Below are 16,105 nucleotides of genomic sequence, written 5' to 3'. Positions count from 1 at the left end.
CCAGTGTTGACCAAGTGTGGCTTGTCCACTACTTTGGTGCTATTTCAAGCTCTCTGACCCCCTTGGTAGCAGCTGATGCCTTAGAAATACTTTCACCAACTAAAGGGCAAGATACCCTGCTTCCTTGAGGTCATGGTCTGTGCTTCATACCCAGATCTTCTGATTGCTTGAGTTGCTCCTGAAACTGTGTTTCCCAAATGGCAATCCAATATGTTGCTTAAGGCCTGCCAAATGGGGGTAACTTTTCTTTCCAAATATACTTTGTCAAAGTTGATGTATGTGTTCCTTTAAAGTGTTGATCCAACTATTTTGTATTTTTAAAATGTTTCCTTTTTTGTGAACATTGTCTTTAAAAAAAAAAAAAAAACTTCACATATGGGATCGTTATTTCTCTCCAATGCTTTTTTAATGGTTCTGATATAAAGTGAAGGGATTACTGTTTTCATTCTGTTGCCTTCAGTCTTAGTTCACTTGCACATGGATTCACATAAACTGAATGGTGTAATGTCTGGGCAACCAAAACTGTTGGCTTTTGAGAAAACTGTCAAATACTTTAACATCAAACTGTTGCAATGCAAGGTATTTCTTTGATTGTTCTTCACAAAATATGGTTAAACCAAGTATATCATGTAGTTAGCTTCAGCAGATTGTCTTAACTGAGGCAAATCTAGTCTACGTATCTCACAGTACCACTATTTTATTTTAATTTTAAAACTTTAATGTAGTGGTAAACTGGATAAATGTAAATAATTACTATTAGAATGGTAATTAAGTCATTAAATTTTTTTGCAAAACTTATACTAGTTTATTGTCTTAGACCAGTGTAGTCATTGGCTGTAAGTAGAAATAGAATTGTCAGTTTCCAGTTAGATATGTCACAGTCTTTAAGAGAATCTTTCCTATATTATGACCTTGATTCATTATGTGTAAAATTGATAGAATTTGTATAGACATAGGATAGTGTTAAACTTTTCTATAATCCATAAATTAAGATTACTTTATTGAATAAATTTTAATATATTTTAAATTCTAAAATTTTATTTTTCTTTTCACTTCCCCTTCCTTCCCTTTTATAAGATCATTTCCATGTCTTTGTTGGTGATCTCAGTCCTGAAATTACAACTGAAGATATAAAAGCTGCTTTTGCACCATTTGGAAGAATATCGTAAGTAACAGAAGATAAACTTAAACTGATTTTAATTAGAAACAGTCTTATGTAGAAGTAATTTGAAAATCTGTTATGAATTTTGGACATTAATTTTTTAACATTTGAATATAATACATTTCGTTTAGAGACTATTTAAGCAGTTTATAGCCCAAGACTGTTTTCCCATTGATAAATAAATCTTCGGTCTTCAATTATTTTAAAATCCTTTTTCAGTTAGCATGAGCTCTTAAGAGACAAATTTGCTATTGTACACATTGTTTCTTTTATATAGTGTCTTGCTAACTTGGTCATAATCTTTAGTAACCTTGTGCTGTGACTAAGGTATTTGGACCGTTGGGGCACTTCTATGATACCATGCATTTTGTGTCAATAAATATATTTTAACAAAAAGAAACCTTAACAATTGACCCTAAAAAGCAGTTGTTAAATGTTAATCCCCAGGTATCTACTCTTTTGTGGTTGTTGTTACTGTTAATAATAATGCCTTTATGTATTTTGTGTAGCACTGTCTTGCTTGCATTTGTTATTAATCATACAGTTTAGGCCCTTTGTAAATAGCTCACTGAAGGTAGTGTTCATCATAAGAGAACTTCAGTATTTTGAAAAGCATGCCATAATACAGTAAGAATAAGTTGATTACAGTATTTACTTATAGGTACTTGTTGAATTTAGAAAACAGATTTTTGGGATTTCTCGTTGCTTTATTATTTTTCTAGCTAGAAAGAGTAGTAAAAAGGGCATGTTAGCTTTGGTTTAGTTTGAGAAACAGACCAACAGCAGAGATGAAAAAGATGAGGAGACTGGAAAATAAATGCCAATAGTATTGGTGGTAGATTTGGAGAGTTTTCATTTGAAGAGTTGTAGTTCATTGGTAGGATGAAAATCAACAGTGAACATGGAATGGCCGGAAGATTAGAGTTTATAAATGGACTCTTCTGTTAGGCAACATTTTTCTTTGTGAGAACTGATTAGGAAAATAAGTAAAGTTCTAATTTACTGATTGTTCCTTTTAACCTATCTTAGGGTTTTCATGATGGTTAGCTTGCTTTCAAATATCTAGACTGGAAGGTCTTAACCTGTGGCCTCTCAAAAGCTCTATAAATCTCTGTATACAAAATTTTGTGTTTGTTTTCATTTTGGTATGGAGTATCTTTGTAAGTTTTATCCTATTTTCAGAGTAGTCACAGGACCATAAAAGGATTAAAGAAGGATTAAAGAACCCTGATCTAGATCTTTGCTGCTTCTTCCTTAGAGAATCCTTTCAGAAATAAGTAAGACTTAAATATATTTCAAGGCTAACATATCCTGAAACTTAACTTTAAGAAGAAAAAAATTTTCTAACATTTTAACAGATTCAAACAGCTATTTTATTAAATGCTTTGATTTTGGTTGAAGTAGCTTCTGTGAAAACATGGGGATTTTAGTTTGGGATTAGATAAAGATTGTTTAACAATCAGTGATTTTCAGTTAAATGACATTCAAATTTTAATAATTTCATGACTTTAATCATGTATCAGTAATTTCTTTTTGTTAAATATGTTGGTATAATAATTATAGTCTAGATTTTCTTATGATTAACCATAATTATTGATGTGTGTGTGTGTATACATATATATTTTTTTTTTTTTTTTTTTTTTGTAAGTCCTTTCTTTATAACTTGTAGATGATAATTTTAATTTGAGGTAACATATAATGTTTAAGTTTTAGGCTACCCAAGGAGTTAGTGTTCCTAAATTTAAAAGAACCATTCTCAGTTGGTAGCATCATTTCCTTTTTCTGTTAAAGGAGATAAATATATATTGAAAGGTTCTCGTCGTGATAGTCAGGTATTCTCTGTAGAAATCCTCAACAGTGCTCAGTTTATAGATGGTGTGTAGTAAGTGGTGGCCTATTAGAATATGTAGTATAAAAGATATAGTACTTTTGTGCCCTAATTTATACAGTTTATATTCCTTGAGTTTAGAGTAGTTTAACAAATTTTGCTATAGAAGTGAATCAGCTACCAAATTAAATGCATGTGTACCATACCGATAATTTAATATAACTGTTTTTTCATATTGAGAAGTGACTTGCATTAGTTTTCCCTTTCACCACCACCTCTTTGTCATTTTGACTCTAAACACTTAATAAATCACTTCTAAATTGATCGAAATGTGCTTATGTATACTTTAATATAAAATTATATTGCATGGCTTTCTGACTTGGGTTTTTGTTGTGAAAGTGCCTGTTTTGTTCATGTGTCCTGAGAGAACAAGCATTGTGACATACCTGGCTAACTTAAAAGCAGATTGCCTGTGAAGCACAATTTGAGTCCAATTTTTTGAGGTATGGAGTTTTAGCTATCATGGCTGGGTTTTTTTACTCAATCTCAAATAATAGGGCTCTGGTTATTTTGCAGAGTATCTCTGAAGAATGGACAGAATTGCCCTGGCTAACTACAAGCTACGGTTCACAGTGGATAAATGTTGGCGTGCTTTTTTACTTTCTGACTTTTTAAAATTTTGCTTTTATATCTTGTAGTTTCCAATCAATCTTATATGATTGCTATTTTAAAATTCAGTATAAAATCTTTTCTTATATAGTTTAAAACTAAAGTGTGTGTCTACTGTTTTTCTTCAATGATTTAGCATTTCTGAAAACATCAAGTTCTCAAAATTTACCCATAGTCCAAAAGGGGGGTGTCAATTGATCTGAGAAAATGAAGTAATTTAATTAATTTAGGAAATATACAGCTTTTCATTCTTTCAGTTTCCAGTTTTATATTTTAATTTTTTAATGATTAGGTAGTATGTGGTATCAAATAGAAAATTATAAATTGCATGGTTAAAGAAAGCCATTCATCTAATGTGCCTGTGAACCCTATAAATGGTTAAGCAATTTCATATGAATAGCTGCTTTTACCATGCTTAAGATTTGAAAGTTTAAAAACTTTTTGAAGTGGGAGGCAGTTTTTGTACAGTATATACATATATGTTTAAGTAGTTATTGATTTGCATGTTTATAAAGCCTCATTTGCTAATACATGATAAATGTTATAGAATAAAAAGGTGAATATTCATTAAAGGTTCATTTTAATGAAGATGAAACATAAAAATGAGTTGTGTATAACATTCTCACTTGATACACAGAGGAGAGTGTGTAAACCTAAACTTCTGATTATTTCTGATTTCAGAGATGCCAGAGTGGTAAAAGACATGGCAACAGGGAAGTCTAAAGGATATGGCTTTGTCTCCTTTTTCAACAAATGGGTGAGCTCAATTAAAAAGTGCATGTGCGGTCCTTTAAGAGTAAAGAATAAAAGTACTCATTTTGTTTTAATGATTTTATTTCATCTGCCATTTGCTCATTTCACTGATAATTAATGCCTTCACAAGAGGGTATCTTTTTTTTCCTGTTTGGTCATTTATTCAGCATTTATTTAGCACCTGATATATGCGAAGTACTGATAAAATGTTTTCAGAATGTAGAAAGTAGAGATGTTTAAATTATCAGCCAAAGGTAGATATTGAAAATCTCATTTACTTAGTTAATTCATTATCTCCCTGTTTTGTATTCTCATGATAATTTAAAAGTAACTAATAACGTTTTCTGTGTTTGCTTCATATATATGAATATGTATAGCTTTTGATTATTATAAATTGATTTTTATATATGTTATTTTACTGATTTCTCTTAGTTGTAGTAATTTTCCATTGGTTCTTGTGGGGTTTTTTTGTTTTTTATGAATTTCTAAAATGTAAAATTCTATTATCTGCAAATACATACAATTTTATCTAAAAAAGGTAACTCATGGGGCGCCTGGGTGGCGCAGTCGGTTGAGCGTCCGACTTCAGCCAGGTCACGATCTCGCGGTCCGTGAGTTCGAGCCCCGCGTCAGGCTCTGGGCTGATGGCTCGGAGCCTGGAGCCTGTTTCCGATTCTGTGTCTCCCTCTCTCTCTGCCCCTCCCCCGTTCATGCTCTGCCTCTCTCTGTCCCAAAAATAAATAAAAAACGTTGAAAAAAATTTAAAAAAAAAAATAAAAAAGGTAACTCATTAGGGCACCTGGCTGGCTCAGTCAGAAAGCCAGGGGAGGAGTTTGAGCCCCACATTGAGTACAGAGATTACTAAATAAATAAATAAATAAATAAAATGCTCCAGTTGGTGGGAACTTTTAAAAAATTATATATTAATGTACTTGAAAATGTCTTCTCATTTCTTTCATTTAACAATCATTTACTGAGCACCAATTTGCATGCACTTGAAATTTTCAGGTTTTGTGGAAAAGGAAGGATAGTGCAGTTTGTCAAATGAGAGACAAGGGTAGGGTAAAGGGAAACCCTTTAGTGTGACAGCTGGAAGAAATCTTTGACATATCCTACATACAATGTAATCATGTGCTGTTGTTTTTAAAAATAATACACACACACACACACCATGGAAATCTTTCCGTAACCAGTAATTATAGAACAATATAAAGAAGCTCTATAATTACTAATTATGGAAAGATTTCCCTGGTAAATTAGATGAAGTTTCATTTGTGTTAAAACAAAAAAACAGGGGCGCCTGGGTGGCGCAGTCGGTTAAGCGTCCGACTTCAGCCAGGTCACGATCTCGCGGTCTGTGAGTTCGAGCCCCGCGTCAGGCTCTGAGCTGATGGCTCGGAGCCTGGAGCCTGTTTCCAATTCTGTGTCTCCATCTCTCTCTGCCCCTCCCCCGTTCATGCTCTGTCTCTCTCTGTCCCAAAAATAAATAAAAAATGTTGAAAAAAAAAAAAAAAAAAAAAAAAACATGTATTTGTTGGGTATCTGTTCTAGCAGGGATAAACAAAAAACTTGCTGCAGAGTTTCCTATTTGGCGGTAGGAAGTAAGAGGCAAATGGAGGGCAGAGTGGGAAGCTTCTCACATTATACTGTTTGAATATTGAACCTTGTAAATAGATTATAAATTCAAATAAATGATTTACCTATTTTAGTGTAATAACTCAAGATTCAAAATAAATGCCAGAGATATCACACTTCAGAAATACAGGGGTGAATCGTGGGAGAATATATATGCACTGGAATATATGCTAAGATTTCATTAATTTTAGATCTTAGTGTGTTGCTTTTATGTTACAACTGTCATTCCGAAGATAAATAACAGAAACACTACTTTCTGTATAAGAACGCCTTAGGGAGTTAAAAAAAAAAAAAAAAAAAAAAAGAATGTCTTAGAAAATGAGCAAGCAGGGGCTCCTGGCTGGCTCAGTCTGGAGCATGTGACTCTTAATCTCATGCAAGATTAAGTGAGTTCGAGCCCAATGTTGGGCATAGAGTTTACTTTAAAAAAAGTTTGAAGGAAATGAACCATTAAGAGTTTTTGATAGGGGCGCGTGAGTGGCTCAGTCTGTTAAACGTTCAACTTCAGCTCAGGTCTTGATCTCACGATTCGTGGGTTCGAGCCCCGCGTTGGGCTCTGTGTTGACAGCTCACAGCCTGGAGCCTGCTTCGGATTCTGTCTTCCTCTCTCACTGCCCCTCCCCTGCTTGCACTCTGTCTCTTTCTCTCTCAAAAATAAATAAACATTAAAAAAATAAAAGTTTTTGATAGTATGCAATGTATTTTAGAAATATTTTTCTTTAATAAACGAGTTATATGAAATAAATACTATATCATTTCTTAATGGCTTCCGGTCAGGTTTATGACCATGTTACTGTGCCAGTTTCTTCTGGGTTTTAAAAAATACATCTGTTTGCAGTTATGCCAAATATTGTCAAACTTTCTAGTTACTCTGCCTGCTTACAGTGGAACTAATGTCTGGTTATTCCTCACAATGAATTCTTACTATCCAGATATTTTCTATAACAGCTTGCAACCATTTTGCCCAGAATTTATTTTCTAAATCAGAAATCTGCCTTAACAATGTTTACATGGCTTGCAAGTTTGGGTAAGAGAATGTAGAATGTACTGCAATTGTATCTCAGCTATTCATAGTAACATCATATTTTGGGATATGTTCAAATGTGTTATGCAGTGTAGCTGTCATCTTCCTTTCATGAAGTGAAAATGTCTTCTAAGAAAGTAGGTAAACCTGTGAAGAAAGTGAGTAAGCCTGAGAGGTCAGGGAAAACCCATGTATTAGAAGATAACTTGAAAATGGTAAAGCAGGGGCGCCTGGGTGGCTCAGTCGGTTAAGCGTCTGACTTCAGCTCAGGTCACGATCTCGCGGTCCGTGAGTTCGAGCCCCGTGTCGGGCTCTGGGCTGATGGCTCAGAGCCTGGAGCCTGCTTCCAATTCTGTGTCTCCCTCTCTCTCTCTGCCCCTCCCCCGTTCATGCTCTGTCTCTCTCTGTCTCAAAAATAAATAAACGTTAAAAAAATAAAAAAAAAAAAAAGAAAATGGTAAAGCATATTGAGAGGTAAAAAGATAAAAGTTCTGCCATATGCATATGTTACCTACCAAATTTAAGAAGTTTTTTATGTAAGATGAGAAAATAACAACCAAGAGTGTTGTTGGTTTCGAAAGCTTTACTGTTTTTGTTGTTGTTGAATTTTTTTTGTTAACGTTTATTTATTTTTGAGAGACAGGAACAGAGCTTGAGCGGGGAAGGAGCAGAGAGAGGGAGACACAGAATCCAAAGCAGGCTCCAGGCTCTGAGCTGTCTGTACAGAGCCCAACGTGGGGCTCGAACTCATGAACTGCGAGATCATGACCTGGGCTGAAGTCGGATGCTTAACCAACTGAGCCACCCAGGCGCCCCCCTCAAAAGCTTTACTGTTAATCATAGCATCATATTTAGGAAAGGTAGAAAAATACTTGATACCATGTGTTGATAGCCACAATTAGTATGAGTTCCTTGGAGGATTGATACATAGGATTTTAATATTTTGTGCTATTTTGGGGAAATAGGTTGAGGGCTTTGGTGGACTAGGAACTAATTTTTTCTATTTGAGATTATGGCATATAAACCCCTACTATGTAAAAATCACTAATCATATTTAAAATAAAAGAGAGTCAGAATATCTATATATGGCCTCTGGAGTCAGCCAGAGATGGATTTGTATCCTAATAGCCATTCCTATGGTATGTTAATTTTGAGGAAATAATTTCATTTCCTAAGTTAGTATTTCAGCTTCTGTAAAATTTGTGTTATGTGATTGGCAGTGCTCTGGTGTTGTGAAGTGCCACAGCCCTAATTGCAGTTACCCCCAACTCCTTTGCCTCTCTTCTTATGTTGGATGTTTTAGGGACAATTGCCAATACCGATGGAATGTAGCTTTTCTGCCTACTCCGAAGTAACTAAATACTGCTAAAGAAAAATTGAGTCCACTGGTTTTACTTCTAATTTAACACTGAACACATTTTAAGTGAGTGCATGGTACTATCTTTGTAAACCTGTTCTTTAGTTTGACTTCCCATTGTTTGCTGTCTCTTCCTGTCTCCTCAAATATTCCTTCCCCTTCTCCATCATCACCCAAGCCGATGACTTTATGTTTCACTGAAAAAATAGAAACTATCATACAGGAATTCCCTCAGCTTTCAACCACCAAACCTACATAGAATTTATCCACCTTCCTTTTCCTCTATTACAGTAGAAGATATGTCCTCCCTGTAAAAGGCCAAATCCCTCACAGTTGGGATCCTGCCTCTCTCGCCTTTTCAGGGACTTTGTTCCTATGCTTATTCTTTTGTTTTCCTACTATAGCTTTATTGAGGTATAAGTCACATACCATAAAATCTACTTGTTTATTGTGTATAATTCAGTGGTTTTTAGAATATTCACAAAATTATGCAACTATCACAATTTTAGAATATTTTCAATACCCCAAAAAGAAACCGTCGCTGTCCTTTTCCCTCTATGTTCTCACTTCCTCAGCCCTGAACAACTTTTTTTTTTTTTTTTAAGTTTGTTTATTTTGAGAGCGAGTGCTAGCAGGGGAGGGGCAGAGAGAGAGGGAGAGATCCCAAGCAGGCTCTTCACTGCCAGCAGAGTCCAACACAAGACTCCCAACTCATGGACCATGAGATCATGACCAAGCCAAAATCCAGAATCAGATGCTTAACTGACTGAGCTACCCAGGTGCCCCAGCCCTGAGCAACTATTAATCTACTTTCTATGTATATAGATTTCTCTGTTTCGAACGTTTTCTGTAAACAGAATTGTATAATATGTTCTTTGCTATACTCTTGTCCTTTGTCATCAATCTTTCCCTTTGTTAGATCATTCCCATCGACCAGAAAACATGTTCTAGTATATATTAATCAAAACCACACTTGGGGCACCTGGCTGGTTCAGTCGGTAGAGCGTGGGTCTCTTGATCTCAGGGTCATGAGTTCGAGCTCCATGTTGGGTGTGGAGCCTACTTGAAAAAAAAAAAAAAAACTTGATTCCATATCCCTTTTCCTGCTGTGTCTCTATTTCTCTGCCGTAATTTAGAATCAAACTTCTCAAAAGATTTGTTTCCATACTGCTTTCACTTCATCTCCCATTCACAACTGTCTACACAAACACATGCACATGCCATAAAAAGTTTCTTCCTTCTCTTATGAGTAGTTTTGTTTGTTTTCTAGGGCTGCTGTATCAAAGTACCATAAGCCGAATGACTTAAAGCAACCAAAATTTACTTTCTCAAAAGTTTTGGAGGTAGAAGTCCAAAACCAATGCTGTTGTCATGGCTATGCTCCCTTTTAAGACTCTGTGGAAGAACATTCAATTCTTAGTTTCTAACAGTTGCCAGCAATCCTTAGTATCCTTGGCTTGTAAATACGTAAGTCCAGCCTCTGCCTTTGTCTTCACATAGCCCTTTTAAGTTTATTTTGAGAGAGAGCATCCAAGCGAGAGGCAGAGAGAGAGTGAGAAAATCCCCAAGCGGGACTCAGTCCCATGAGATCATGACCTGAGCCAAAATCCAGAGTCAGATGCTTACTGACTGAGCCACCCAGGCACACTAAACATTTTTTTTTTTTTTAAGTTTATTTATTTATTTTAAGAAAGAGAATCACAAGCAGGCTCCTGTTATCAGCATGGAGCCTGATGTGGGGCTCGAACTACAAACCATGAGATCTTGACCTGAGCCAAAACCAAGAGTCAGATGCTTAACCATCTGAACCACCCAGATGCCCCTGTCTTCTCCTCTTCTGTTTTTAAATTTTTTTAAATGTTTGTTTATTTGAGAGAGAGGGGGAAAAAAACAGGAGTGGGGGAGGGGCAGAGAGAGAGAGAGGGAGACACAGAATCCAAAGGAGGCCCCAGGCTCTGAGCTGTCAGTACAGAGTCCAATGTGGGGCATGAGCTCACGAGCCATTAGATCATAACCTGAGCTGAAATTGGATGCTTAACCGACTGAGCCACTCAGGCACTCCTCTCCTCTTCTTGTAAGGACATCAGTCATACTGTATTTAGGACCCACCCTGATCCAGGATGATCTCATCTTAACTAATTCGTCTGCAAAGACCCTATTTCCAATTTTGATCACCTTCACAGTTGGGGGAGCAGATGGTAGTTAGGACTTTATATCAATTAAAGGGACACAGTTCAACCCACAACAGTTAGCATTTCATGAATTGCAAACTGGTAAGTGTGGTAAACAATGTGTGTTTCTTTTTAAGAATATGCATTTCCTTTTCATGTATCTCAAGAATAGCCTTTAGCCTTGAATCTGTTTCTTCTTTCATGGTAGATAAAGCCTACTTTTGACATAACAGATAAGAATTGTACCCCATTTACTTTTCAGTCCACTGTAAGCTGGCTTTTGTTCTCATTCTGTACCAACAGTACTCTTTTCAGATTTACTGCTAGATTTCTATGTCTTTGGCTCTGTGACAGTACACTTTTGTCAGTTTCTTCCTTTCATCACTGGGAACTTCTTAATCGCCTTAGCTAGTAATTTTTTCTTTACCTAGTTTTCAGATTTTGTTGTTTCTCAGGGCTCTGTCCCAGGATGCCTTCTTTTTTCTTTCTGGTCTTTCTTCATGACTCTGAATTTCATATCTCCAGTTCAGCAGTTTACTTTTTTGTGCACCATGCTTACTAACAAATAGTTTTAATTTAGATGTCCTACATCTCAAACATAATGTGTCCTTTTTTTTTTTTTTTTTTTTTTTAAGTTTATTTTGAGAGAGAGAAACCGTCAGGGGAAGGGCAAAGACAGGGGACAGAGGATCAGAAGCTGGCTCCCTCCACCCTGACAGCAGGGAGCCTGATGCAAGCTCACCATTCACAAACCTGTGAGATCATGACCTGAGCCTGCCTAAGTTGGATGCTTAACTGAGCTACCCTGGTGCCCCATCAAACTTAATGTGTCTTAAATGGAGCTCTTTGTTTCTTCCTCAAACTGTTTTCCTCCTCCCTCCTAGGTTTCTTATTTCAGTAAATGCTAACTAACACTGTCCTCCCTACTGCCCATGCAGGAACATAGGTTATCTTTGATTCCTCCCCTTTTACTTACTGTGCATCACCACAGTTCTGTTGAGTCTTCCTGTAGATATATGCACTGCTACTGCACTAATCCTAGTCACCAGCTTTTTTTTTTTTGCTGTAGGTATTGAGTTAGTTTCAGAGTGTCTTTTTCCTATTACTACCCATGTCTGTAAGCCATTCTCTTCCTAGTGCTAAGAATGGCCCTGTTAAAACATGAATCAGATCATGACACTCTCCTACTTAAAATCTTTTAATATTTTCCTCTGGTACCTGTTTTTGCTCACTAGATTCCACTAAAACTAGTTGCCTTTAACATGCCTTTTTATTCCAAACATACTAAACTGTTTCCTGCTATAACATACTTTGCAGTGCTTTTCCCTCCACCAGGGCTTTCTTCCCTGACGTTTTGACTTGGCTAGCTCCTGTTCCTCTCAATTTCAGTGTAAATGTTATATTTCAGAGAGACCTTCCCTAATCATGCTGTCTAAAGTAGATCCCAAAGCCCATATTCTCTATCCCATCCTTTTGCCTCTGTCATGGCATTTACCACAATTTGTGATAATTTAATTTGTGGCCCCAAAAGAATGTCTGCTCTGAGGCAGCAGAGACCATGTCTGTCTCATTAACCAGCGAATCCCTAGCACTTAATCTGATGCCTACCTAGAACATGGTAGATGTTCAGTGTTTACTTGTTAGATGAATGAGAAATGAAATACTGTCATTAAGAAGCTTGTTGGATTGTGTAAAGTGAGATTTTCATCCACAGTCTGAGTTATTAAATGAACTTTATAAGGGGCTTTGAACTTTTTTAGGGAATTAACATTCCCAGAGTCTGATATCCAAATAAAAGAAAGATAATTTAAAAGCACCATTACATTTTAAGAAACCTATCATATATTGTGTATTTTTAAAATTTACTTATTTAAATGCAAGTTAACTATTGTGTATTTTATAAATAAAGCATTTTCATTCAGAAAACCATTGTGAAAACAGCTGAATTTTCTCTACTGCTTGTAGTCACTCAACATCAATTAATAGTGGCTTCTTTGTCATTTCTAATGTGCGGAACAGGATGCCGAAAATGCCATTCAGCAGATGGGTGGCCAGTGGCTTGGTGGAAGACAAATCAGAACTAACTGGGCAACCCGAAAGCCTCCAGCTCCAAAGAGTACATATGAGTGTAGGTGTATTGGAGAAGAAAAGGAAATGTGGAATTTTGGAGGAAAATACGCTAGATTTTAAATGTTAGAGCTGTTCCTGGAGACTTATTGCAGAAATAGATGAGAAGCAAATCAAGACTACTGTCCAAAATGTACTTAGTTTTCATTTTTGTGATTTTAAATAATAAATGATATTATTTCTAATGTCAAGTCTCCTATTAAAGAGAGAATATTGAGTAATTTTTTTTAGATAATCTTGGGCGGGGGGATTAATCCTCAAGCAAATGTAGTATGTATTCTATACGCATTTTGGTCAGGGTAAAATTTACCACTATAGTAGTGTAGTCAATGTTACTTTTCTCTTTCTGAACATTTCATTTCATGAGTTTAAAATACTAAACTTTTCCCTCCCCAGCAAACACCAAACAGCTGTCGTATGATGAAGTTGTAAATCAGTCTAGTCCAAGCAACTGTACTGTATACTGTGGAGGTGTCACTTCTGGACTGACAGGTATGGGAAATTTACTTGTGTGTCATCTTGAGGTTAATGTTTTTACTGAAAAGCTTAATATCTGTATAGGATTTTATATAACTTAGTGTGGTTTGTTTTTGTTTTTTGTCTAATAGAACAACTAATGCGTCAGACTTTTTCACCATTTGGACAAATAATGGAAATTCGAGTCTTTCCAGATAAAGGATATTCATTTGTTCGGTATGGGTGGTTTATTCGAAAAAAAAATTTTTCTCCCAAAAAATGTTTGAATGTTTAACTTAGTAGTTTTCTTAAAAATTTACCTTGGTTAGAGAAATAGAAATTTCTCTAGCATTTAGCAGTATTTGCCACTGTTTTTTAATTGGTTCCCTCCCTGTTACCACAAGGCCAATAAAACATTATCTATTAAGAAGTTTCTCCAAAACTATAAGACTTTTGAAAAAAAAATATAGCAAAGAAAATAAACAATCGTATTCTTTTGTATGAACTACCTGTTTTATGTCAAGCTCAGTTTGATTTTTAAAAATAGACTTTATTCATAAGTACTTTAAACAGTTAATATTGGTGATTCTTAGTATTATTTCCAATAGGTTCAATTCACATGAAAGTGCAGCACATGCAATCGTTTCTGTTAATGGAACTACCATTGAAGGCCATGTTGTGAAATGCTACTGGGGCAAAGAAACTCTTGACATGATAAATCCTGTGCAACAGGTGAGAGGGTTCTTGACTTTTCAGGTAATTGCTGGGCTAACAATAGGTTATTTTAAAATGAAATTGTTGGAGGGATGCCTGGGGCCGAGTCGGTTAAGTGGCTTACTCTTGATTTTGGCTCAGGTCATGATCTCACAGTTCATGAGATCAAGCCCTAAGATGGGCTCTGTGCTGCATTCCAGAGCCTACTTGGGATTTTCTCTCTCCCTCTCTCTCTGCCCCTCCCCAGCTCATGTACGTGCTCTCACATGCTCGCTCGCTCGCTCTCTCAAAAAAATTTTTAAAAAATGAAATTGTTGATAGTCCTTGTTTCTAGCTAAAGTGATTATCTATAAGGGCTCTTGTTACATGTATTACAGTTCTAGAGTGGTAGTTTACCTGGCAGGGTATTCAATTTTTTCTTAACACTTGGTAGATCTATTCACATACTATTTGGAGAACTCACAAGCATGTTTGACTTAGTTGAAACAAAACCTATAAACATATTTAGAGCTTTGGCATTTTCTTCTAGATTTTTGCTGCTTTTGTTTTTCCAGGCAGCTTTAGTGGTTTCAAATGTAATCCCATAAAAATTTCTGTGAGGAAACTGTAAATGGAGCACCAAGACAAGAGTAGGAAAATCCTAAACTATGTACGTTTCTTAGGTAAACTGAATATAGGAATAAGTAATTTTTAAATCTTCCCTATCTAGTTTAGAAAACATTTAAACATTATACTGGGTGTTTAATATTTATTACTAGGGCCTTACCTGCTACCTTACAGAATGTGCCATTCAGAGCATCATGTAGAGTTACAGCACTATAACTTCACTTCTTTTTCTTTTTTAGCATTCATTTTATAAGCTTTTGTTTATCCTTTATTTTTTTTCTTTTTTAAATGTTTTTGAGAGAGAGGGCACGTGCGTTCGAGTTGGGGGAGGGACAGAGAGTGGGAGACAAGATCTTAAGCGGGCTAACCCCTTAGAGCCCAGTGTGGGGCTCGAATTCACAAGATCATGATCTGAACCAATGTTGGATGGTTAACTGATTGAGTCACCCAGGTGCCCGTCCTTTCATTTTAATTGTAATGATGGCCCTATGTATTATGGCTATATATTTGTGGTATATTAGGACTGTATGTGTACATACAACTTCAAATAATACTAAATTACCTGTTAAAATTTTAATAGCAGAATCAGATTGGATATCCACAAGCTTATGGCCAGTGGGGCCAGTGGTATGGAAATGCACAACAAATTGGTCAGTATATGCCTAATGGTTGGCAAGTACCTGCATATGGAATGTATGGCCAGGCGTGGAATCAACAGGGATTTAAGTAAGCATACCTGCTCTTTTCCTTTATTATTAGCCTTTGAAAAAGTCAAGAACTTAGGAAGAGATTTTAAGTAATTAATAAGTAATGTGGTCCTCAGTCTAAAGCAAGGACTTAGTTTAGAGTGGTTTTTAATGTATAGTTTTAAGTGTATTTCTTTAAAAATTTGTCTGGAAATGTGCTGCCTTGAGGTATAACCAGTGTTATAAGATTTTTGGTAATGCTTGATAATGAATCAACTAATATTTAAGAAAATGAGAGCTTAATATTTACTAAGCTTTTTATGTGACTAAAGATCATTTAGCCATTCTTGCATACAGTTATTTTGATGCTAGTTGTTTTATTCATTATGCCTTTATTTTTCTGTGCAAAAGGATTTATGCACACATTGTTATATGGATGCCTCTTTATACACCCTGAATTATTAAATTTTATTTAAATTTTTGAAACACTGAAAATTAAAATAGTTCTTAGTTTCTATTTTAAAATAATCTTACATTTTTGGGGTGCCTGGCTGGCTCAGCCATTAGAGCATGTGACTCGATCTCAGGGTTGTAAATTCACACCCATGTTGTTGTGTAGAGATTACTTAGAAACAAAATCTTCTAAAAAGTAAAAATAAAAAGAGTCTTGTGTTTGTAATGTTGAAAAAAATTGAGTTTACATATGCTAATAATTGTTTTAATTTCTTCTTTGAATAATAAAAATGCTAGTCCTTACTGTACCAAATGATTGTTTCTTTCGAGTAGTTGTTTGTTCAGTGTATGTCCAACCCAGGTGGACAGTTTTCCTTTTTGAGATTAGAAATGAGTTTTTTCTGAATTCAAAGGGGATAAATGTTTACAGGTAAAGGGTTTTTTTTTTTTTTTTTGTAACTGTA

The 16,105-nt window shown here is 35.6% G+C and overlaps 1 protein-coding gene across 20 annotated transcripts in view; it reads left to right on the top strand.

The window, feature by feature from the left end:
* Window positions 1–16,105, top strand: part of TIA1 (TIA1 cytotoxic granule associated RNA binding protein) — a 33,181-nt gene that overhangs the window by 13,957 nt on the left and 3,119 nt on the right. For 7 of the 20 annotated variants that reach the window (XM_042932583.1, XM_042932579.1, XM_042932584.1 and 4 more), the window contains 7 exons: window positions 1,078–1,165; window positions 4,341–4,416; window positions 12,619–12,727; window positions 13,123–13,218; window positions 13,335–13,419; window positions 13,791–13,914; window positions 15,083–15,228. In XM_042932583.1, the coding sequence (XP_042788517.1) occupies window positions 1,078–1,165; window positions 4,341–4,416; window positions 12,619–12,727; window positions 13,123–13,218; window positions 13,335–13,419; window positions 13,791–13,914; window positions 15,083–15,228 (724 nt within the window). The other 13 variants (XM_042932580.1, XM_042932585.1, XM_042932582.1 and 10 more) reach the window with 11 other exon arrangements.

This window comes from Panthera leo, chromosome A3 (genome assembly GCF_018350215.1).
Source record: "Panthera leo isolate Ple1 chromosome A3, P.leo_Ple1_pat1.1, whole genome shotgun sequence".
Taxonomy (NCBI): domain Eukaryota; kingdom Metazoa; phylum Chordata; class Mammalia; order Carnivora; family Felidae; genus Panthera; species Panthera leo.
Note: the sequence above shows the minus strand (reverse complement) of the source record. Positions and strands in the feature narration are given on the sequence as shown.